The sequence below is a fragment of the Labeo rohita genome, chromosome 19 (assembly GCF_022985175.1).
Source record: "Labeo rohita strain BAU-BD-2019 chromosome 19, IGBB_LRoh.1.0, whole genome shotgun sequence".
NCBI classification, from domain to species: Eukaryota; Metazoa; Chordata; class Actinopteri; order Cypriniformes; family Cyprinidae; genus Labeo; species Labeo rohita.
Genome location: NC_066887.1, coordinates 36,409,923 through 36,435,232, shown reverse-complemented (window position 1 = coordinate 36,435,232; position 25,310 = coordinate 36,409,923). Strand labels below are relative to the sequence as shown.

Sequence of the window (25,310 nt, the reverse complement as noted above, 5' to 3'; positions counted from 1 at the left end):
AGAGCCATTCAACACAGATGATAAATCACACCGAGTGCACTTACAATACCGCATACACCTCGCTCGCCCGCCCTCCCTCCCTCTCTCTCAGGAAATCTGTTAAGGTGATTTGTATGTGAGAGCCACACACACACACACACACACACACACACACACAACAACACTAACACAAGTGCACTATGTAGTGTGAGTCTCACCCTGCAGAGTCGTCCTGCTGAAATCCCTCCAGTTCATCTCTCTGCTCGTCCAGCGTCGACTCCAGATCCAGATATACGCCGGTGTGAGAGAGCTGCAGAGCACAGTCATCGAGCTGCAAAACAAAAGACAAACAGTGACATTATTATACTATAATTCATGAGATACTAAACGTACAGTATGGTATGATTTCCTATTGACCAACTAGTCAGCAACTGAACCGCAGCTCAAACTATTTCAAATATAGTGAATTAAGCTACAAACTCCATCATAATGCACAATGTTTACATTTAACATGTATTTTGAGCTGCAGCTCGTCATATTAATGGGGTGTTACACTAGTTAGCAGTAAACCGGTTACCACACCTCAATATGGAGTAGATTTGTGTTGGATTTCAGCTTTGGAATGGAAATATGGATATTTTACTTCTAAACATCATAGTTTTTCCCCTATTTCATTCAATGGCATAACACTAGTGAGCTAGGCCAGTAGTAGTACTGACAGTGTCGTGTAAACATACACGAAGACGCAAAAAGCGGGTAACAGACAAACTGAATCACTTGAGTGAGTCATTTACGCTGGAACCGCTCCAGTTGATTCAAACTGTGACTTCGATCATTCAGTTCAAGCGATTCACTAGCAAAAACCAGATCAAAACAGCCATTCATTTTTGAATTCGACATCACTCGTAATGATTTTAAAAAGCACGTAGTGATGGGTGAAACAGACCCTTTCGAAGCTCCAAGTCATTGCGTCACAAAAGGATTCAATGTTTTGAAACGCTCCAATCCAATCGCGTATCGCGAATCGCTTGATTCAGATCGAAACTTCAAAACACGTGCTGCGAAAAACTTAGATAAGAACTTCAAACTTCAAAGTTTGGAGCGGGATCGCGAATCATTTGATTCAAATCAGAAGTTTGGAGCGGGTTCGCGAATCATTTGATTCAAATCAGAAGTTCGGAGCGGGTTCGCGAATCATTTGATTCAAATCGGAAGTTCGGAGCGGGTTCGCGAATCATTTGATTCAAATCAGAAGTTTGGAGCGGGTTCGCGAATCATTTGATTCAAATCAGAAGTTCGGAGCGGGTTCGCGAATCATTTGATTCAAATCAGAAGTTTGGAGCGGGTTCGCGAATCATTTGATTCAAATCAGAAGTTTGGAGCGGGTTCGCGAATCATTTGATTCAAATCAGAAGTTTGGAGCGGGTTCGCGAATCATTTGATTCAAATCGGAAGTTCGGAGCGGGTTTGCGAGTCATCTGATTTAGACCGGTACATCGGAGCGGGTTCGCGAATCATTTGATCGGATCTTTGCGTGTCGCGAATCATTTGATTCAAATCAAATGATTCGGAGCGGGTTCGCGAAATTTGATCGGATCTTCGCGTGTCGCGAATCACTCGATTTAGATCGGGACATCGGAGCGGATTCGCGAATCATTTGATCGGATATTTGCGTGTCAAGAATCATTTGGATTTAGATCGGGACATCGGAAGTTCGGAGCGGGTTCGCGAATCATTTGATCGGATCTTCGCGTGGCGCAAATCATTTGAATCAAATCGGAAATTCGGAGCGGGTTCGCGATTCATTTGATTCAAATGGGAAGTTCGGAGCGGATTTGCAAATCATTTGATCGGATCTTCGCGTGTCGCAAATCATTTGAATCAAATCGGAAGTTCAGAGCGGGTTCACGATTCATTTGATCGGATCGTGTCGCGAATCATTTGATTTAGATCGGGACATCGGAGCGGGTTCGCGATTCATTTGATTCAAATGGGAAGTTCGGAGCGGGTTCGCGAATCATTTGATCGGATCTTCGCGTGGCGCAAATCATGTGGATCAAATCGGAAATTCGGAGCGGGTGCTAGAAACTAGATCTAGAAACATTAAACCATTAAGGCAGTACAGTTACAAAAGAAAACAAAGAAAAAAAATAGAAAGAAAGAAAGTATACACAAATACAAATCCCCCAAGAAATTTAACCGTGGTTTTACTATGGTAAAAGTGTAGTTACCATGTTTTTGGTATAACCACAGTTTTACTACAAATACCATGTTTAAACTATAGTTAGTGTCATGGTTAAATGGTTAATCTGTGGTTACCGTGGTTTAAAACTATAGTAGCCTACCCATGTTGTTTTGTTGTTTTTGGGGGGAGTAAAACCATTTTGGCAAGGCATGTAATACATTCACACCATAAGTGGACACATAGGATGTGTTTTGACTGCTTTAGATTACCAGAACTTTGTTTCCACACACTTGCCAGATCAATTAACAAATTAAGTTATATTTTCCTATATTCCCCTATGAGAAGTCAAACAATCCAAAGAAAACATAAAACAGAAAGAAAAGTCGATTAAAAATGACACTGCTAAACTGTCCCTAACAATAATTTTGATTAAACAATGCCAAAATCAAACCTGCGCCCTTGATGTACAAGTTACTAGTATTTATGAGTTAAAACACTACAGGTCAGCATTGTGGGTCACTGATCACCCTTTCAGATGAGTCACACTGCTGAAATAATTGTAGTTTTGTGGGGGTCAGGCATAAAACACATCAGCAGAAGTTTCCCTGTTTCAGACATTACAGCGCAGTAAATGCAATTACCGTCAGCCGTGAAGCACAGAAACACGCGACACACGCCTCACATTCACACATGTGCTTTCACTTCCCTTCACTGTGCTCCCGGGACACAAAACAGCAGCATGAACTACATTGAGAGCGCGTGCCGATGGATTTGTAGCTTTGATCAACAATCAGACGGCGCTCAGTCGTCACGATAATGGGTCAGATTCGACCCGCGTGTGTCTGAACACACATCACACACGTGCTGAAAGCTTCACGTGTTAAACACGTTAGTATGCATGACTAAAGAGTGTGATGACCAGCTGCGCTCACGACAAACACAGGTGTGCGTATACATTAAAACACTCATTTACTCAGCTCTCTGAATGGGGAAACTCAAATTAATTTAGACTTACACTAGCAGTTAACAGTTAGTTTTGGAAATAAATTAATACTTTTATTCATCAAGGATGCATTAAATTGATCAAAAGTGACACATTTATAATGTAAATAAATAAAGATTTCAGTTTCTTTTGAACATTCTATTCATCTGTGAATCCTGAAAAATAAAACGTATGACTGTTTTCAGCTGTTTTCAACATTGTTAATAATCAGAAAATTAAAATGATTTCTGAAGGATCATGTGACAATTAAGACTGGAGTAATGATGCTGAAAATGCAGCTGCGCATCAAAGAAATAAATTACAGTTTAACAGATATTCACATAAAAAACAGCTATTTTACATTTTAATAAATTGTACAATTTTTTTTACTGTATTTTTGATCAAATAAATGCAGCCTTGATGAGCAGAAGAGACTTCTTTCGATAAATTATTGAAAGTAGTGTATAAAAACAACGATTGCCACACTAATTGATTTCCATTACCAATATTAATGAGGAAAAGCAATAAAAATTAACCAAAAAGTTTTAACAATTACAAATAAAATGTAATTATTTATTATAATTGTATTATAAATAAATAAAGCACAAATGAAAGATTAATTTGATTTGTGTTCACATGAGTGAAGAACATATAATGGAAGTTAAAAATATATTTGAATAATTACTTGATTTAACTCGTAACATTATGCATTTGCTTAATTATCACATTTAACTTTTATAAAAACAAATTAAAAAAATTAAATAATTATGCTTTTTTTCAGTTTTATACTATTGTTATCATGCATTCCCTGTGAATTAAACCCATAACCTCGGCAAATATGACTATAAACATTTATAAAAATGCTATAGCATTGCATATTTAGATTTAAAAAAAATACTTGATTTACTTTACTTATATATCATTCTACAAATAAGAACACTCCTTCAGGAGGTTTTGTCAAGTTTAGCTCACGTTTGGTACAAATGCGTCCTCAAAATATGGTTAAGGAGGTGAAAACACTGAGATGGATAAGATATTTAATAAACTGCTCTGAAATGCAAACAGCTTGTGTTTTCAGAAAGCAATTAACAAATACAAAACACTGTATGTTAATCAGAGTCAGCTCGTATGCAACATGTCAAATGGCTGAGTGTGTGAATAGAGCTGTGAGCGTGTAAAAGAGCTGATTTGGTGGGTTTGGCGTCTCTGAGCTCGTAACACCTGCGTCTCCATTGAGTCTGAACTCGCCAAACCCTAATCAAACACTCGCTTTCCAGCTTAAGACGTCAGCTTTGATTTAAGACGACGCTCAGGCCAGCAAACTCAGCTCATTCAAGAATGTGTCACAAAACCAACAATCAATCACACGTGAATCACACGCTACACCTGCTGGATGAAGAACAGCATCTTCACGCTTCTGTTTACAGTCAACAGTGATGGAGAAGCACCACAAACACACTCAGATGATGCTTTGAGAGGACCGACAGCACACAATAAATTATGATAATAAATTAATAAGATTAATAAATACATTTGTTTTATGCTAAAACAATGCAATCAAAATGGATGGAATTTTTATATACGCAATTTAGACTTACTTTTTTTAAAATAAACCTTTAATCTAAAATTTGATTTGCATGTCAGATTTTTTAAAAGTAATATTTTAAAATGCATTTATTAAATCAGCATAAATTATACAAATATTTAATTAGGTAAAATGCTGAAAAAATTGGTGTAGAAACTATTTTCACTCAGAAATGGCTAATTTTGTACAAGTAATTGTACAAAGAAATGACAAATAAAGCACTGAATTAAACATAACAGAGATAGTATTTTTTGTAAAACATACTCTAATAATCTTTGTTTAATTTACAACTTCAAAAAATTCACTTTTTACAGTGTAAGAAAAAGTATTTATTGATGATAAATTCACCTAAAGTTTGACTTGACTTGACTGGGAAATGTATTATTTGCACTTTTCCCAACACACATTGTTTCAAAGCAGCTTTACAGAAAATCATGATGTTAATGTTTAATGCTTTTTAGTTACATTTATCAGATTAGAGCTGGATGATAATTCACATATTACATATAATCCAGTGTATTAGAGACACTGAAAGGACAGAAATATCCATCTGAAGTGATTTAATGTAGTTCAGGAGCGCAGTGAAGATCTGACCTGTAATAACAGAGAAAAATGACACTAAGCTGAACTCTGGTCAAACATCTCCTGCATTGACTACAGCGTCTGTCTCACATTCTGAGGTTATAAATAGATCTGGCTGAATCTCATCCACAGTGTAAGTGGTAGTTAGTGAAGGCTGAACTCTTATGAGCCACTGTCCAACTGTCCTTTACTGCAGCGTGTGGAACACTTAACCCCAGCTTAAACCGAACCTAACATCAATTTAACCTTAATTTAACCTTAATCTAACTGCAACTTAATCCCAATTTAACTCAAACCTAACCACAACTTAACCCTAACCTAACCCGAACCTAACCCCAACTTAACCTTAGCCTAACCTGAACCTAACGGCAACTTAACCCCAGCGTAACCCAAACTTAGCTGCAACTTAAACTGCAAATAAATAAACCTTTAAACTAAAATTTGTGTGATTTTATTTAAATAATATTTTCAAATGCATTTATTAAATTATCTTAAACTCTGCATAAATTATAAAAATATTTAATTTAATATTTAACAACTTAACCTTTACTTAACCTGAATCTAACTGCAAACTAACCCCAACCTAACTCAAACCTAACCGCAACTTAACCCTAACCTAACCTGAACCTAACGGCAACTTAACCCCAGCGTAACCCAAACCTAGCTGCAACTTAACCTTAACTTAACTCGAACCGAACTTAACCCTAACTTAACTCGAACCTAACAACAACTTAACCTTACCTTAACCTCAGTCTAACTGAAACTTAACTCAAACCTAACTGCAAATAAATAAACCTTTAAACTAAAATTTGCGTGATTTTATTTAAATAATATTTTCAAATGCATTTATTAAATTATCTTAAAATCTGCATAAATTATAAAAAATATTTAATTTAATATTTAACAACTTAACCTTTACTTAACCTGAATGTAACTGCAACTTAGCCCCAACTTAACTTGAAGTTAGTTTTTCTCCATTTGCGCTCAAGAACCTTCCTTTTCTTAGTTTGAACAGCAGCTACGCTAATTATGTTCCTATTTGTTCTCTGTTTTTGCCATGGGATTGGCATCCCATGGTAACTAGGAATTCACAAGCTCCAGTGTGGATCCAGAACACTTAACAAGAGATGATGCCCACCCTTCAGAGGACCTCAGATGATGCCAACCCTGAAAACATACAGCACTACCGAATTCTGCCACTAATTTATAGTGTTCTTTGTCTGTTTGATTACGTCATTAATTGATCTTTACCACACATCTCTGCCATGTGTACATCAAGCTACTACTACATATATTGTAAAAATGTCAATTTGGTGTAAAGCTGCTTTGCAACAATATGTATTGTGAAAAGCGCTATACAAATAAATTTGAATTGAATTGAATTGAACTTAACTTGAACCTAACTGCAATTTAACCCCAACTTAACCCGAACCTAATTGCAACTTAACCTTAACTTAACCTGAATCTAACTGCAACTTAGCCCCAACTTAACTCAAACCTAACCGCAACTTAACTGCAACTTAACCCAAACCTAACAACTTAACCTTAACTTAACCTGAATCTAACTGAAACTTAACTCGAACCTAACTGCAATTTAACCATAAGATAAACCCATTAAAAAATCAAAACCTAATAAAAATGACATAATGCAAACAAAATGTATAAAATTTAGACTAAAATTAAAATGAAAACAGAAAATGTAAAAATAAAAACTAATTCAAGATAAAAATAAAAAATCTCAAAGTTCCAAGTGTGTTCAAGAATCTGTTACAACATGACGTTATTAATATTGAGATATTCATAATATATATATATATATATATATATATATATTCATAATCAACATTTATTCCAAAACCAAAGTCTACATTTCAGATTCATCTAATATGAATTGCATTTAAAATGTCCATTAAATTTGGATTCCACAGTTGACATAAAAAAAACTAATAAACTTGATGCGATGCATATTTGTCAGTCATACACTCAAACAAAACATAGCATTCATTATTAACTATCTGCATTAATTTTATTTAAAATAATCATACTTTCAAAATGCATTTATTCAAATCGCTTAGAATCAGTATAAATCTGTTCATTGTGAAAAGATTTATTCAGTTGAAAACAAAGATATTTAAATTATGACTAGCTGTGGAACAAGCAATATTCAGTTTGTTCAAATGCACACGACTGAAACAAATTAGATTGTTAATGTAAATATATAAACCTTCATTTCATTAGTCCTATGACAGAAATCTGATGCATTTCATTCATGTATGACTGACAAATATGCATCACATTACATTTATTAATGTTTAAACTGTGTCATTCAAATGGAGGGATATTTTATATGCAACTCAAATACATAAATGTTAAATTTAGGCCTAAATATGTATGTGCAGTTCAAACAGTCGATCATGGTGCTTGCAACATCAAGGTCATGGGTTTGAATCCCAGGAATTGGATGACAATCGAATGTAATGTAAGTAACTTCGGATGAAAATGTCTGCTAAGTAATATTTTCATAATAAGCATTATTATTTACAGCTCTGCACTCTTACTAACTGAGAACTATTGATTGAGTGTTCAAACGGTGTTGAACAGACTAATAATTAACAAAAAGAAGAACTTGGCCTCAGAGGAGAGCCTGTTCGCTTTATACAGCATTATGAGGAAGATACAACATCATCATATGTGAGCAAGAGGAAACCAAGCGGCATTCTGGGAGCAGCACTGACCTCTGTTTAATTTTACAGATTCGACCAAAACAGCCAATTACTGGCCATGACTTTCACTCAAATGACAGGCTGACACAGAAAAACACAACGCCACATGCAAACAGAGACAAACCAGAAAGAAAGAATGGACAGAAAACAAACGGATAGATGACAGAGGAACAAAACATCTCCATCAAACCAGTGAAACTTTAATAACAGAACAAAATCAGCTCACCAATGGATCCTCTGCAGTAATGTTTGGACTCTTATTCTGACAACACCCATTCACCGCAGAGGATCCATTGTTGAGCAAGTGATGGAATGACACATTTCTACAAATCTGATGAAGAAACAAACTCAGATGGACTGAGAGTGAGTGATTTTTTGGCAATAGTTTTCATTTTTGGCCAAACTATTCCTTTAAGAGGAACACACACACACACACACACACATGTGGCATTGTAAAGTGAGATGAAGCGTGTGCGCTGTAATCCCTGTTTATGCGACGTGTGTGTAACAGTAAATATCCTTTAAGACTTAATAATCTGTCACAGCTACTCAATTTTAACCCTTTACCTCCACAAACGAAAACACAGAAAAAAAAAACAACGCTACTGCAAAATGTTGTTAGAATAAAAAATAATGTTTTTTATATTAATATACTTCAAAATATAATTTATTCCTGTTATGCAAAGCTGAATAAGACACCAGTCTTAAGTGTCACGTGATCCTTCAGAAATCATTCTAATACTCTGATTTATTATTAGAATTATCAATGTTGGAAACATTTTGTTTTTGGAACCTGTGATTCTTTTTAAAAAGAACAGCATTTATTAATAAATAGAAATAATTTTTAACAATGTAAATCTATGCTATCGCTTTTTATTAATTTAACACATCTTTGGTAAATTAAAGTATTAATTTCTTTCAAAAAACAAATAATAAAACTTACTGACCCCAAACTTTTGAACAATAGTGTATATTGTTAGGAAACCTTTCTATTTTAAATAAATGCTGTTCTTTTTAGCCTTTTATTTATTAAAGAACGAAAAAGAGTATCACAGGTTCCAAAAAAAAACATTAATCCAAGTTTCCAACATTGATAATTCTAATAATAAATCTGCATATTAGAATGATTTCTGAAGGATCCTGTGACACTTAAGACTGGAGTAACAGCTGATAAAAATTCAGCTTTGCATCACAGGAATAAATTTTATGTTAAAGTATATTAAATTAAAAAACATTATTTTATATTGTAATAACATTTTGCAGTATTATTGTTTTTTTCTGTATTTTTAATCAAATAAATACAGTCTTGATGAGCATAAGAGACTTCTTTAAAACACATCACAAGTCTTACTGATCTCAAACTTTTGAGCGGCAGTGTATATTTTGTCAACAGGTTCAATAAACTGTTCAGCTTCAAAATAATCTGATTATTCTGACTGTTATTTGATAAATCAGACTGTAGAGGGTTAACTTCATAAGTCAGTGCTCATATATTGTCTGTCAGTGTGAATGAATGAGCGGCTCTAAATGCGGCTCATTGCCGCACCTGTCGCGCTTTAAAATCACCAACATAAACTCATTTAACTGACCTCAACACTTTCACAGTTTAATGTTCAGACATGCTAAATGAAATATTCAAAATAAAAAAACTAAATCGAATTAAATAATACTCGACAGGGTTAAAAATATAGGCTAAGTTACTCATTTCAGACTCATAAAAGAGTTTTAAATAAGCATTAAATGAACATAAACGCTTTAAACGCTATTTCAGTGAAACAAAAAACACAAAAATAACTTTCTGTGCAGTTTGTGTGTGTAGTCTGACCTTGTGAGGAGCTTTGAGGAGTCTGTGGACTCCTGCGATCTGGTTAATGAGAGGAATATCTTCTCTGAAGGTGTAGTGAGGAGGTCGGGTCGGTTCGGGGAAATTGGTGCTGTTGAACGGATCGGTGTCGTCTAGAAACTGAACCCGGCACACAAACGAAGACATGATGCATCCATGCACGGGCCGCCGCAGCCGCCGTTTCCAAGCGCGTCCTTCCTCCCCGGTAACGACAACAACACAGCACAGTCAGCGGGACCTTCGCCGGATCCGCGTCCGTCCTTCGCTGCGCCGCGGAAATGGGACAGATGTGGAAGTAGCGACCAGCAGCGAGTAGAAGCTCCGTCCCGTCCCGTGCTGAGCGCTGAGTGTCCGTGTCACGGGCGGGTGAAGGTGCGGGACAGCCGGACGCCCCCCGCGGATTAAGCGCTTTACCAGCGGGAAGCGATGAAGGGGAAACCGCGGCCTTTAGCGGCCGGTGAGAGTAATGCACACTGTTCCCCATACAGTATATACATGCATGCATTTACCATGGAAACCGCAGGAGACAACAAGGGCTGAGCTTAAATATAAGATTGTTTTAAGTCTCTGTACAAAATGGATAAAGGATTTTCAAGGCGAGACACCTCAGGTAAAAAAATAAATAAATAAAATAAAAAGATGAAAAAAATGTACCTGGTAAATATAACTACACTGTAAAAAACAATTTGTTGAGTCAACTTAAAATAATTTGTAACCTGGCTGACTTAAAATTTTAAGTTCAGTCAACTCAAAAACAGTTCAACTTGAAATGTTAAATTATACTATAAGTGACAACTTAGATATTTGAGTTGAATCAACTTAAAATTTTAAGGCAGCTGGGTTACTTACCCATCTGTTAAGTTTAGCAAACACAAATATTTAAGTTGTTACTTAGTACAACTTAACTTTTCAAGTTGAATAAACTTATTTTAGTTGACTGAACTTAAAATTTTAAGGCAGCAGGGTAACAAATTATTTTAAGCTGACTCAACAAATTGTTTTTTTATTTTTTACAGTGTACACTGTAAAAACAATTTGTTGAGTCAACTTAAAATAATTTGTAACCTGGCTGACTTAAAATTTTAAGTTCAGTCAACTCAAAAACAGTTCAACTTGAAATGTTAAATTATACTATAAGTGACAACTTAGATATTTGAGTTGAATCAACTTAAAATTTTAAGGCAGCTGGGTTACTTACCCATCTGTTAAGTTTAGCAAACACAAATATTTAAGTTGTTACTTAGTACAACTTAACTTTTCAAGTTGAATAAACTTATTTTAGTTGACTGAACTTAAAATTTTAAGGCAGCAGGGTAACAAATTATTTTAAGCTGACTCAACAAATTGTTTTTTTTATTTTTTACAGTGTACACTGTAAAAACAATTTGTTGAGTCAACTTAAAATAATTTGTAACCTGGCTGACTTAAAATTTTAAGTTCAGTCAACTCAAAAACAGTTCAACTTGAAATGTTAAATTATACTATAAGTGACAACTTAGATATTTGAGTTGAATCAACTTAAAATTTTAAGGCAGCTGGGTTACTTACCCATCTGTTAAGTTTAGCAAACACAAATATTTAAGTTGTTACTTAGTACAGCTTAACTTTTCAAGTTGAATAAACTTATTTTAGTTGACTGAACTTAAAATTTTAAGGCAGCAGGGTAACAAATTATTTTAAGATGACTCAACAAATTGTTTTTTTATTTTTTACAGTGTACACTGTAAAAACAATTTGTTGAGTCAACTTAAAATAATTTGTAACCTGGCTGCCTTCAAATTTTAAGTTCAGTCAATTCAAAAACAGTTTATTCAACTTGAAATGTTAAATTATACTAAGTGACAACTTAGATATTTGAGTTGAATCAACTTAAAATTTTAAGGCAGCTGGGTTACCCTTCTGTTAAGTTTAGCAAACGCAAATATTTAAGTTGTTACTTAGTACAACTTAACATTTCAAGTTGAATAAACTTATTTTAGTTGACTGAACTTAAAAGGCAGCAGGGTAACAAATTATTTTAAGCTGACTCAACAAATTGTGTTTTTTATTTTTTACAGTGTAGGCTATATACTTCCCCAGTCGATTGATCACATTAAGAATGGCAAACATTCTTGTATTACAAGTTTTCATGTTTACAAGCATTATCCTATTAAATATGCACTCATTTTACAAATCCAGAACAGAAATTTGAACTTTGGATAAAGTCAGCCATATTTATTTATCTACACACTTTTTTATGTATTTTAAATTGGCTAAATTAATGTATTTTTTAATCTGTCAATTTATTATGAAATATATTTTTAAAATGGAAAAAATATTTAGTTCCAATTTACCAAAATATATTTCAAAATGTATTTCAGGGACAAGACATTTTTCACATTTAAAACAAAAAAATAAATAAATCCCATACTTTTAGGATTAATCCATCATTTCTTTGTATTTACATGTAGTATATGTTCACATCTGCTACAACAAATAAAGATTTTCTGACATCTGACATATGTGAATGCATTTTTGCATTAAAATATATTAGGTGTATATATTTTAAATGCTTTTTAAAATACATATTTACAAAAATATACAAACAAGTGGCCAAAATATATTGGTAGAAAATGTGTTTATGTTAATATATTTTGAAACTTTTATTAACAAATACATATTTTGGCCAGTTTTTGTATATTTTAAATTATATTTAAAAATATTTAAATATAAACTGTTAGATTTTGTTGTCATATTAGAATTAAAGGTTTTTAGACTTAATCTCTCCATAAATCAGAAAATACTGTCAACAGACTGAAAACAAACAGGGTTCATACAGATAGTGTAAAATTAAATTTCAGGACTTTCAAGGACTTTTCAAGCACTACTTTTTGGATATCTCATTTATGTCTTCTAATTCAAAATCTAAAAAAAGAGAAATAGATAAAAATAATACTAAAAATGACAAAAAATAAAGAGAAGCACATACGAAGTATTGCTACTTAAGTATTGCAAAGAATACTACACTTTTACTATAGTAAAAACACAGTTAATTTTCGTAAGAGATTTGTATTTGTATTTGTGAATTCTTTGTTTTTGTTTTTTTCTTGGTTTTGTTTTTATAACTGTAAAGATTCGCAAAATCGCTCCGAAATACTGATCTGAAACAAATGATTCACGAACCCGCAACGAAGTCCCGATCTGAATGAAATTATTCGCGAACCGCGATTTGAAGTCCCGATCTGAATCAAATGATTCGTACTCCGAAGTTTCGATCTGCAAAAGATTCGCATCAGGGGTGGATCTAGAAAATAATTTTTAGGGTGGCAAAGGGGTGGCATGGGGTCTATGAGGGGTGGCAACTCCAAAGAAAGCCCCCATGCATAGTTTTTGGGGATTTATAGTCTGACATACACAGTTGTGTTCACAAATATTGCATTACCATTAGGAAATCATCTATACTGTTTAAAATGAAAAATAAATAACATTTCAATATCCATCATGGCACCAAGTCAATAAACAATATATATATAGGTTATACAGTAAATGTTTCTGAGCTTGTATCACTAAAGAAGATGTGCGATTTTAAATTACTACTTAGATGGTATATATCATGTTTTAGTGCAAGTTTAAGATGTTAATGTCATGATTTAATGTTATTTCCTAACATTAGAAAAAAAATACAATAATTTCAAAGCACTGAAACTGGTTTTGGAAACAATGTTTGATTTTCTGTTATTAACAGAGGTGGGAATGTCTTTAATCACTCATAACACACAATCAACCATATAATCTAGCAACACCCTAGCAACTGCATAGCAAGAGCCTAGCAACCACCCAGAATATCCTAGCAACCAACTAGCAACACATTAGCAAACATCTAGAACATGTAACTGGTGAAACTATTTGTTTTTAAACAAGTCTTAAGACAAGCCAGCATAAATATGTCTTTCAAACGTTTCAATCTTGTTATTACATGTATTTTTAAATGATTACACACAATTCAAATACAACAATGACTCTCCTGCCCAATGAACATTCGTGAGATCAATAACAAAAACAAAAAAACTTTTATTAGGAATTAATTTGCAACTCAATGTCTATTACAGTACACAACATAAATTAAATTACAGATTGCTAATTCAGCAATTAACTTTTGGGAAAAAAATATTTTCACTTTACTACTGTAAAGTAATCTTGCAGCAGATGAAAAGCACCAGAAAAGTTCAAATAACAAAGAACTGTATATGAACTTGGTATGCACCACAATACAGTACAGTAAAAAAATTAATTAAAGATTAAATTCAGCATCCTCTGCACATTTGGCTAAATTTCATTCGAGTATACAGTACTAATTGGTCTCCTGACACAAGATTATAACTCATTTCTCAGTTCTGCAAAAATGCAGTAGGCTACACATAAAGATGGTTACAAATAAAATTTGTCAGTCACACGTCTGTAGGTGTACAACATGTACTACAGTTTACTGTACATACAAAATAGTGAAATAGTTCCATCATCTAATATACTGGTACTGTACTATAATTATACTGTGTGTGTAAGTATAATACCCCATGTAAATGATTCGTTCATTTCTCTCCTCTCTGTTGTTGGATGCAGAGATTCTGATTGGTGTGTCATCAGTTTTGCTACTTAATATTTAACTTACTTACTGTTAAACTTTTTGAGAAATGTGTCTTTGTTTTTAGCACTGAATGAATGGTTTGGGAATATAAGCCAATTTACATCAGTCACATTGTGTTAACAATCGAGAAAACTGCAACACGACCAGATGCTTACCTAACTCTATTAGTTTCCGTGATCGGCATCTTCTTCTTTATTTCACGCTATTATTGTTTCGTCGGATACGGCAAAAAGGCCTACAGTATATCCATGATGAACGTGGAGCGAGCGGTCAGAGAATCGGATCACCAAACAATTACGCGATGAATCTCAGACATATCCGGACAGGATTAGATGTCTCAGAGGACTTCTGAGTTAGCCGAGAAGCAGCAATTATCTGATTCACGAACAAATTTAAAACAATTCGTTAGTGAACTGGGGCTTTGTGTTTTTGACTCAAAACGAACGGGTTCATAAGAGTAATTTGTTAATGAAGTCGAATACACTGGGCGCGCTGTGTGCGCGCGCAACTGTCGTGCACATTTTATTGAACGACGTGGGGTTTTTTTGCCATTATGTAGCCTTACGCTGTCATCGCTGCGGCTGAAAAGTAGCATATGATTGCTTACATTTATATTTTATTCTGTGATAATTCTGGGGTGGCAGGTGGGGTGGCACAGCTTTTTCTTAGGGTGGCACTTGCCACCTCGTGCCACCCCGGTAGATCCGCCCCTGATTCGCATACCCGCTCCGAAGTTCCGATCTAAATGAAATGATTCACGATAAGCCTACGCGATTTGAAGTCCAGATCTGAATCAAATGATTCGTGATCCACTCTTTGAAGTTCCAATCTGAATAATGATTCACGAATCATAATTTCAGATCAGATCGCAAATCAGTTGACTCAAACCCCGTTCACACTACAAGCGACACGCAGCGACAAAGCGACGCGATCCCATTCATTTCAATGGAGAGCTGGCGATTTCCGGCGACAAGCGCGACATCGAGCTACAGCGACCGTTGGCGACCGGATGGGGCGTGTCCAGTAACGCGACAAAGTTCAGAATCCCTCAACTTTATGCAAATGAAGAGCGACTTTCGGGAGCGACAGCCAATAGGAAAGAAGACGGTAGAGCTCATGTGATCGTTCTCCTCTAAGCCGTAGATAAACATACGCAATGAAAAAAGTAGGCTCTGCTTCTCATTCGTTTTTGTTTGTATGTACATGTATGTAAATGAATGGGATTGTGTCGCTTTGTCGCTGCCTGTCGCTTGTAGTGTGAACGGGGCTTCAGATCGGAACTTTGCGTATTGAGAATCATTTGATTTGAATCATTCAATTCGCGAAATGATTCACGAACCCGTTCCAGTCTACATAAAATGATTCGCGATAGGCGATTTGACGTCCCGATCTGAATCAAATGATTCGCGATCCGATTTGAACGCTTCGAAACAGTGAATCATTTTGCGACGCAATGGTTTAACTGATTCGGAGATTCGAAAAGCTCCGTTTCACCCATCAGTGCTTTTTAAAATCGTTAAAAGCGATGTTGAAATTCGAAAATGAATGGATCCTTTAATTTGATCTGTTTTTGCTAGTGAATCGCTTGAAATGGTTCCAGTGTAAATGACTCAATTGATTTGGTTCATCTGTTCTTCTTTTCGCATCTACAGCCATGTTTACACTGTCAGTACTACTTGCTTATCTCGATTGATTTCTGACATTAACTGAAATAAGCGAAAAATGTACGATTTTTTAAATTGCAAGAAATTATATGTGCTTATTGACAAAATTAAAGTGTTATTTTATACATTTTCTTTTATTAATTCAAGCACTTTTTAAGTACCTCTTCAGAAATATTGCTTTTTTAAAGGGTTTTCCAGACCTTAAATTTCAAAAAGTCAAATTCAAGTATTCAAGCACTAAAAGCACCATGTACGAATCCTGTCACAATGTTTTTAGGAATAAAACGTTAAATATATACCAGTGTGAATGAAATATGAACAAACCCCTCAGTAAAACCGTGAGAATATAAACAGGAATGAAACTGCTCTAAATTTTCTGTATGGAGAGAAAGAAAAAAAACTCCTGAAGATATGAAGTGTATTTGTTTTTTGGATGTTTTCTTTGCACTAGTCTGAAAGAAGATATTATGAAAAGCCAAACAGCCCAAAATCTGAAAACTAATTCATTCTCATGTCTGTAACTACTATCGTTTGTGAATTTTCACATCCGCAATAAAACATGGATAATAACAACGCTTTAGAACTGTGAACAGGCCTGCAGAATTTAAACACCCAAATGTACATATTTACATACACAAATTTACATGCAGTCCCAAAGATCAGAGCACTAAAATGCTTCTAATTTCTACACATTTCTTCATTACAAATAGTATATTTATATGCATTATAATGATATATTATCAGTATAATTTAAGAGAAACGTTAACATGAAAAATGTCAGTGCTGCAAAACCTAATGATTGTGCTGAAGATTTGAGTTTGTAGTTGATTCAATGAGCATCTCCAGCTTCACTTGTCTGTAGGAGTCACGTGATCAGTGACACTCATTTACTTACATTTGATTGGTCTGCTTTCACTATAATAATAAAAGCAATATATAAAATGCTATATTAATTATATATAAAATAAATCAAAATAAAACATGTTTACCTACATGCCAACAACCCACATCAGAGAAATTAAATTATTGTTACATGTTAATGAAAGACTATGGACTATTGTTTTTTAATCTCAAGAGGTTTCAGGTAACAAAACGTTTGTCAGTCCCTAAATTAACCTATCTGCATATGAACAGCAGAAGGCAGCAGAGCGTCAAGATCAACAGAGTGAACTGCATCAATCATTTACATGAACCTTTTATGACAACCATGTCTTCTTCTTACTAAAATGTCTGGTTTTTGCTTTGTTTTCCTATATTGACGGTCTCTCTACGGTCTTATTACATTACATCTACATTTATTAACATTGCTTTGACCGTTCTCTGTAGATCCCGCCTTCTCATGCCACGATTGGTCGATTATGTTCTGCGCCTGCACGTTATTGGTCAAACTACTTTTCAGTCATTACTTGCAGCAAGTATGAAAACAATAGAATTCTATGCAATTTAAAAATTGTTTTAGAAATAAAGAGGAAATTTACAAGCTGCGATCAGTATCAGACATTCAGTTCGGATTATGTAATAAAGAGCCTTTATTAATGTAGTTAATGTTTGACGTACTGAAGAACTCACTTACTCCAATGGCTCCTGATTCAGTTTCTTAAGTTCATCCGCGGATCAGCAGATTTGGTGTGATGTCATTCATCTGAAGGTTTGGATCTCTGAAACAGATTTATTGTCTCTGTTTCTGTAGACTCAGAACCAAGTACACGCTTTATTAAGAGACAGTAATCTGTTTATAATAGGTATAAACCCTAAACAAAGCATTAGTGATAAAGCGTGTTTATTTGTCACACACACACGTACGTTACACAGTTTGAACTGTAATAAACTTATGCGATGCATTTGCCAGATATGTAATAGTACTAATACATTTCTACATCAACTTTAACCTGGATTAACAAATGCTGTAAAAGTGTTATGTAATTATACCTATGGTGACACATTGGTGCCACACACATATTTTTTCCACTCAATTATGTCTAATAACTAGATGATATGTCGGTTTAGCCACATTTTCTTAAAATAACGAGATGTTATCTTGTTAAAACAACATATTTTCTTGTAATAATAAGACGTTATGCCGTTAAAATGACATCTTTTCTTGTAATACTGATGTTATGTAGCAAAAATGACATCTTTTTTCATTATAATGAGATGTTATGTCATTAAAACAACACCTACTCGTCTGCGCGATAGCCATGTGGGCAGCGCGCCGACATACAGTGCCCTTGTGCTACGGGCGTCACGAGTTCGAATCCCGCCTCGAAGACCTTTTCCGATCCCACCCCCTTCTCTCTCTCCCACTTCGCTTCCTGTCGGCTATGATCTGTCCTATTGTAATAAAGGCACAAATGTCAAAAATAAAAATCTAAAAAAACAGAAAATCTTTTCTTGTAATAACGACGTTGTCGTAAAAACAGCATCTTTTCTCATAATAACGAGATGTTAAAGCTACAAATACATCTCAAAATAGTGAGATGTTAAGTTGCAAAAAAGACATTTTTCTTGTTAAAACATCATCTTTTCTCATAATAATGATCTTGTCACAAAAACATCATAATGAGATGTCATTAAAAATAGATATTTTCTTGTAATAACAAGATGTTATGCAGCTAAAACATCTTTTTGTCTTTAAAATATCTTTTTTCTCATTAAAACAACTTTTTTCTCATAATAACAAGATGTTATGTCATAAAAACAACATCTTTTCTTGCAAAAATGAGATGTCATTAAAAAGACATCTTTTCTTGTAATAATGAGATCTTATGTCTTTTTCTCGTTAAAAAGACATCTCTTAATAACGAGATGTCATGTTGTTAAACATCTTTCTCTTGTTAAAACGAAATCTTTTCTCATAATAACAAGATGTTATGTTACTAAAACATCTTTTTCTCGTTAAAACATCTTTTCTTGAAAAAACAAGATGTCATAAAAACAACACCTTTCGCATCAAAACAACTTTTTTCGCAGTAACGATGTTGTCATAAACGTCAACTTTTCTTGTAATAACGAAATGTAGTTAGAACTAGACATCTTTTCTTGTAATGTTATATTGTTAAAACGGCATCTTTTTCTCGTCAAAACATCTTACACAAAAACAAGATGTCGTTAAAATGAAATCTAGCTTTCTAGTTAAAATGAAATTTTTCTCATAAGATGTTGTCATTAAAACAACATCTTTTTCTTGTTAAAATGTCATCTTTACTCGTAATAACGAATGTTGTTCTTAAAAAGACATCTTTTCTCAAAATAACAAGATGTTATATAGTTAAAATGACATCTTTTTCTTGTTAAAATGACATCTCTTAATAACAAGATGTCATGTCATCCTTTTCTTGTTAAAACAGCATCGTTTCTCATAATAAGATGCTATGTCGTTAAAATGACATCTTTTTCTAGTTAAAAGGACTTTTCGTAATAACAAGATCTTATGTCATTAAAACAACATCTTTTTCTCGTTAAAATGACATTTTTCGTTAAAACGTCATCTTTTCTTGTAACAACAAAATGTAGTTAAAACAACATCTTTTTCTCATTAAAACATCTTTTCTCAAAATTAGATGTTATGTCGTTAAAATGACATCTCTTAATAACAAGATGTCATGTCATTAAACATCTTTTTCTTGTTAAAACAACATCTTTTCTCGTAATAACGTTGCCGTTAAAACATCTTTTTCTCGTTAAAACGACATCTTTTCTCGTAATAAGATGTTATGTCGTTAAAACGACATCTTTTTCTTATTAAAGCAACATCTTTTTTCATAATGTTGTTGTAAAAAAAACGTCATCTATTCTTGTAATAACAAAATGTTGTAGTTAAAACATCCTTTTCTCGTTAAAACGACATCTTTTCTCGTAATATGTCGTTAAAATGACATTTTAACCTTTTTGAGTTAAAATTAAATCTTTCTCGTGAGATGTTGTAATTAAAATGACAGTTTTTCTCGTTAAAACGTAATTTTTCTTGTAAAACGTATTTTCTTGTAATAAAATGTTGTAGTTAAAAAGACATTTCTTGTTAAGACATCTTTTCTCGTAATAATGATGTTGTCTTAAAAACATCTTTTCCCTCGCAAAAAACGAGATGTCATTAAAAAGACATCTTTTCTTGTAATAATGAGATCTTATGTCTTTTAAAGACTTCTTTTTCTCGTTAAAACGACATCTCTTAATAACAAGATGTCATGTCGCTAAACATCTTTTTCTTGTTAAAACGGCATATTTTCTCGTAATAACGTTATGTCGTTAAAACATCCTTTTCTCGTTGAAACGACATCTTTTCTCATAATAATGATGTTGTCATAAAAAAACTTCATCTTTTCTTGTAATAACAAAATGTTGTAGTTAAAACATAATTTTCCCGTTAAAACGACATCTTTTCTCGGAATAAGATATGTCGTTAAAATGACATTTTAACCTTTTCGAGTTAAAATTAAATTTTTCTCGTGATAAGATGTCATTAAAATGACATTTTTTCTTCTTAAAATGACATTTTTCTTGTAAAAACGTAATTTCTTGTACTAAAATGTAGTTAAAAAGACATCTTTTCTCAAAATAACAAGATGTTATGTCGTTAAAATGACATCTTTTTGCTTGTAATAACAATCTTATGTAGTAAAAACATCTTTTCTTGCAATAATGAGATGTCATTAAAAAAAATTGTTTCTTGTAGTAAGATCTTATGTCTTTTAAAGACTTCTTTTTCTCATTAAAATGACATCCCTTAATAATGAGATGTCATTAAAACAAAATCTTTTTCTTGTTAAAACAGCATCTTTTCTCGTAATAACAATGTTATGTTGTAAAAACATATTTTCTTGTAATAACGACGTTGTTAAAACAACAATTATCTTGTTGAAACAACATCTCATTATTTTGAGAAAGATAATTATGTCATTTTAACAAATATTTCTTGTTATTACAAAAGATGTAAAAGATGTCGTTTAACATCTTTGTTTCAGGATTCACAGACGAATAGAAAGTTCAAAAGAACAGTGTTTATTTGAAATAGAAATGTTTTGTGACATTATAAATGTCTTTACTGTCACTTTAAAGTCGTGTATATAAAATATCATCCACCGTTCTCTTGTTTCTGTCTCTGAATTTGTCCCGTGTGCACGTAGGAAGTGATCTCTGCCCATGATGAGGCGTGTTATCAGTCCTGGATTAGTCACTCACTATCACTACTGAGCTGCAGAGGAAACAAACAGAAGAAAACAGATCAATATTGCAGTAAACATGACCTGAACTTCAGGTGTGATGTTTACAGTTTCACTGTGATTGCTCAGTATTCAGTCGAGCGCACTGCAAAAAAAAAAAAAAAGAGTTTCCTACTCAGGATTGTTTGTTTACAAATGTGACTCTGGACCACAAATCCAGTCTTAAGTCGCTGGGGTATATTTGTAGCAATAGCCAAAAATACATTGTATGGGTCAAAATTATAGATTTTTCTTTTATGCCAAAAATCATTAGGAAATTAAGTAAAAATCATGTTCCATGAAGATATTTTGTAAAATTCCTACTATAAATATATCAAAACTTAATTTTTGATTATTAATATGCATTAGTAAGAGTTTCATTTGGACAACTTTAAAGGTGATTTTCTCAATATTTTGATTTTTTTGCACCCTCAGATTCCATATATTCAAATAGTCGTATCTCGGCCAAATATTGTCCTATCACAACAAACCATACATCAATGGAAAGCTTCAGATGACGTATAAAGCTCAGTTTCAAAAAACTGACCCTTATGACTGGTTTTGTGGTCCAGGATCACAAATATTTAAACATTCTTAAATCAAGATAACTGGAGATAAAATTAAATTGACCAAATTCCATTTATAATACAAGTTACACATAACTATATAGAACTAATAATAATGACTTATATAACTGTAATACGATATAATAAAACATTGCAAAATATTGCAAAAAAAAGTCTTACTCTGGATTGTTTGAAACATTATTAAATCCAGATCGAGACACAAAATGACTTGAAATAATAAGTATTGTTTTCCAAAAAAAAGTATAAAAAAGTAGATTTTATTTTAAAGACAAAAAAAGATAAGCAATACTTTTTTTACATACATTTTTTAAAAATAAAAAAGATTGATAACACACATAACATTTAAAAAAAAAATTACTGAATTTAAAATATATATATATATATATATATATATATATGACTAAACTATATAAATGATTGTTGTCTCTGTGATTCCTATATTTCTTGTCTCTCTCCACACAAATCACATGTGTAAGCAGCATTAAAATTTTTTTAATAAAATGTCAGTTGCTCCTCATCATAAATGAAGCCCTTTGGCGTGTTATATAAGAGCTGACTGCTGTACAAGAGGGTTTATTCAGTGATAATCACTGTAAGCTACGCCTCACTTATTTCATGACTTAAACGTGACATTCCTCCTAGTTAAAGAAATGATTACAACAACAATTAATGTAGTGTCAATCCCAAATGATTAACCAGATGAAACGTGTTAATGTGCCGAACAGCATCTCGTCTTATGCAAGAGGTTCGGACGAGTCAATAATTTGCTCGGGATCATCGTCATCCCACAGCTGAGCTGTTCAAAAGCCAATCAATCATTGATCACATCTCAAATCACGGCATATCATCAACGCTCACGAGCCGCTTGCATTTTATTATTTACCATGTTGGACTTCAGTATGAAATGTGTATGGATTTATGATTTTACAGGGATTATCTGTCAGATAAAACACTCTTGACCTGTAAACCCACCCACGTAAAGTTATTTTAGCACTAATGTCATTTAAATAAGATGTCAGTCATTTTTTTTAAGGAGTCAAATAGATGTGATGTGAATATTAAAAGCAATGGCAAACAATGAAGGAGTAAATGAGTGAGAAAATGGATATTAAAAGCGTGGGTCATATTTCACAATAGCAAAGTATAGAAAAAACATGTTTTCCATACAGAATATAAAGCCTAATTAAGTTTAAATATTCAATTCAATTCAATTCAAATTTATTTGTATAGCGCTTTTCACGATACATATCGTTGCAAAGCAGCTTTACACCAAATAGACATACCAAAAGAAATACCCATTATTTTAGTAACACTAACATGCTATTATAGTCAGTGTTGGGGAAAGTTACTTTTAAAAGTAATGCATTACAGTATTGAGTTACTCCCTAAAAAAAGTAACTAATTATGTTACTTTTTATGGAAAGTAATGCGTTACTTTACTTTTGCGTTACTTTTAATATAAAACTTTCTATTTTTGGCAAATGTAAAAGCCTTTTCACACCAAAAGCCTCAGACTTTGATAAAAGTAAATTCATGTCAGTACAGTAGACCGCAGAAGAAAAAAAAGGAAAACAAATGTTAGATTATCTTGAGTAATTTTTGCTTATCAGTATGGTTGAGTTGGATCATCGAAGGTCGGCAGCAAAGATACTGGTTAATAAAATGGGATAAAATGCATAAAGGATATTTGTATTATTTAACATATTTAATTACTGCAGGTTTGCATCATATTCTGAGTTGAATTTCACTGTTTTTATTCATTTTGAGGAATACTGAATCTTTTTTGTGAGTGAGATGAATTAATGCATGTTCACATTTATTCTAGAAGTGAAGTAACATCTTTCTCCCGATTTTTCTCAACATGGGGACAGGAGAGCTTTTAATTAATAAATGGGGGGGAAAAGTAACTGGCGTTACTTATTTGAAAAAAAGTAACTCAGATATTTTCTTATCAATTAAAAAGTAATGCGTGACTGTACTAGTTACTTGGAAAAAGTAATAATATTACGTAACTTGCGTTACTTGTAATGCGTTAGCCCCAACACTGATTATAGTGTTTGGTTATGTTATTAATCACTTATATTTTATTTTAATATTTTTCATTTTTTTCACTTTATTTTAGTTAGTTTTAGTAATTTGTGTTTTTTTATGTACTTCAACTGCATGAAAATGAGAAACTAGCTGAAATTAAATAAAATAACCCTATGTTTTTACGACATTTTATAATGAAAATTTATTTTTGATTACCATAATGCAAAAAAAAACAAAAAACAAAACTTTATTTTTATAAATATATTGTTGATATATTTGTATATTGGTTTTAAAAAGTTTATTTCAGTTAAAGTTTATTTTAAGTAATTTTTTTTTTCATGATTTTAGTTTATAATAAACATTAAACATTTTTGTGACATTATTTTCACGGCAGTCAAGCCCACTTAATTTCCATTAACACAAATAAATAAATAAACAAATACATTTCAGAATATATTATTGATATATTTATATATTAGCTTTAAAAAAAAGCAGTTAATGCATAAGTAATAATTTTTTAATGGTTTTAGTTAACAATGCAATGTTAACATAATGCAAAAAAAAAAAAAAAAAAAAAAAAAAAAAATTATATATATATATATATATATATATATACATACATATAATTCAGAAAATGTATAAGTAATAAAAATATTTTTTTTATGGTTTTATGTGTTTTATGGTTTTTAGTTTTAGTTAACAATAATAACTGTCTTGAAAATAATGTTACAATCAGGGTTATTATTGCTAACTAAAACCATAAAAATGACTTATGAAATAAAATTTTCATATAATATATCAATAATATATTCAGATTGTTTTTTGCATTATGTTAATGGGAATTAAATAGGCTTAACTGTCATGAAAATAATGTCACAATCAGAATATTTTAGTGAAACAATAAAATATTAGTATAAATTGAATTAGTGCATATTTCCACTAACATACCAGTCAAATAATCCTAATGCGTTAATGTTAACACACTAAAGGTTTGGGTTGGTAAGATTTTTTTATATTTGTGAAAAAACACCATAAAATCAATAATATTCTGAAATATTATTATAATTTTAAACAGCTGTTTTCTACGTGAATATCTGTTAAACTGTAATTTATTTCTGTGATGCGCAGCTGAATTTTCAGCATCATGACTCCAGTCTTTAGTGTCACATGATCCTTCAGAAATCATTCTAATATGGTGATTTGCTGCTCAACAAACATTTCTGATTATTATTTTTGTGGAAACTGTCATAGATTTTATTTTTGAGGATTCACAGAAGAATGGAAAGTTCAAAAGAGCAGCATTTATTTGAAATAGAAACATTGTGTG

At 32.7% G+C, this 25,310-nt stretch overlaps 1 protein-coding gene across 4 annotated transcripts in view; it reads right to left on the bottom strand.

The window, feature by feature from the left end:
• Positions 1-10,250, bottom strand: part of fhod3a (formin homology 2 domain containing 3a) — a 72,914-nt gene extending 62,664 nt beyond the window's left edge. For all 4 annotated transcript variants that reach the window (XM_051136961.1, XM_051136962.1, XM_051136963.1 and 1 more), the window contains exons 1-2: positions 9,862-10,250; positions 198-310 (exon numbers count right to left, since the gene is read on the bottom strand). In XM_051136961.1, the coding sequence (XP_050992918.1) occupies positions 198-310; positions 9,862-10,026 (278 nt within the window). In that variant the 5' untranslated portion in view covers positions 10,027-10,250. The remainder of the gene's footprint in view (positions 1-197; positions 311-9,861) is intronic.
• Positions 10,251-25,310: the final 15,060 nt, after the last annotated feature.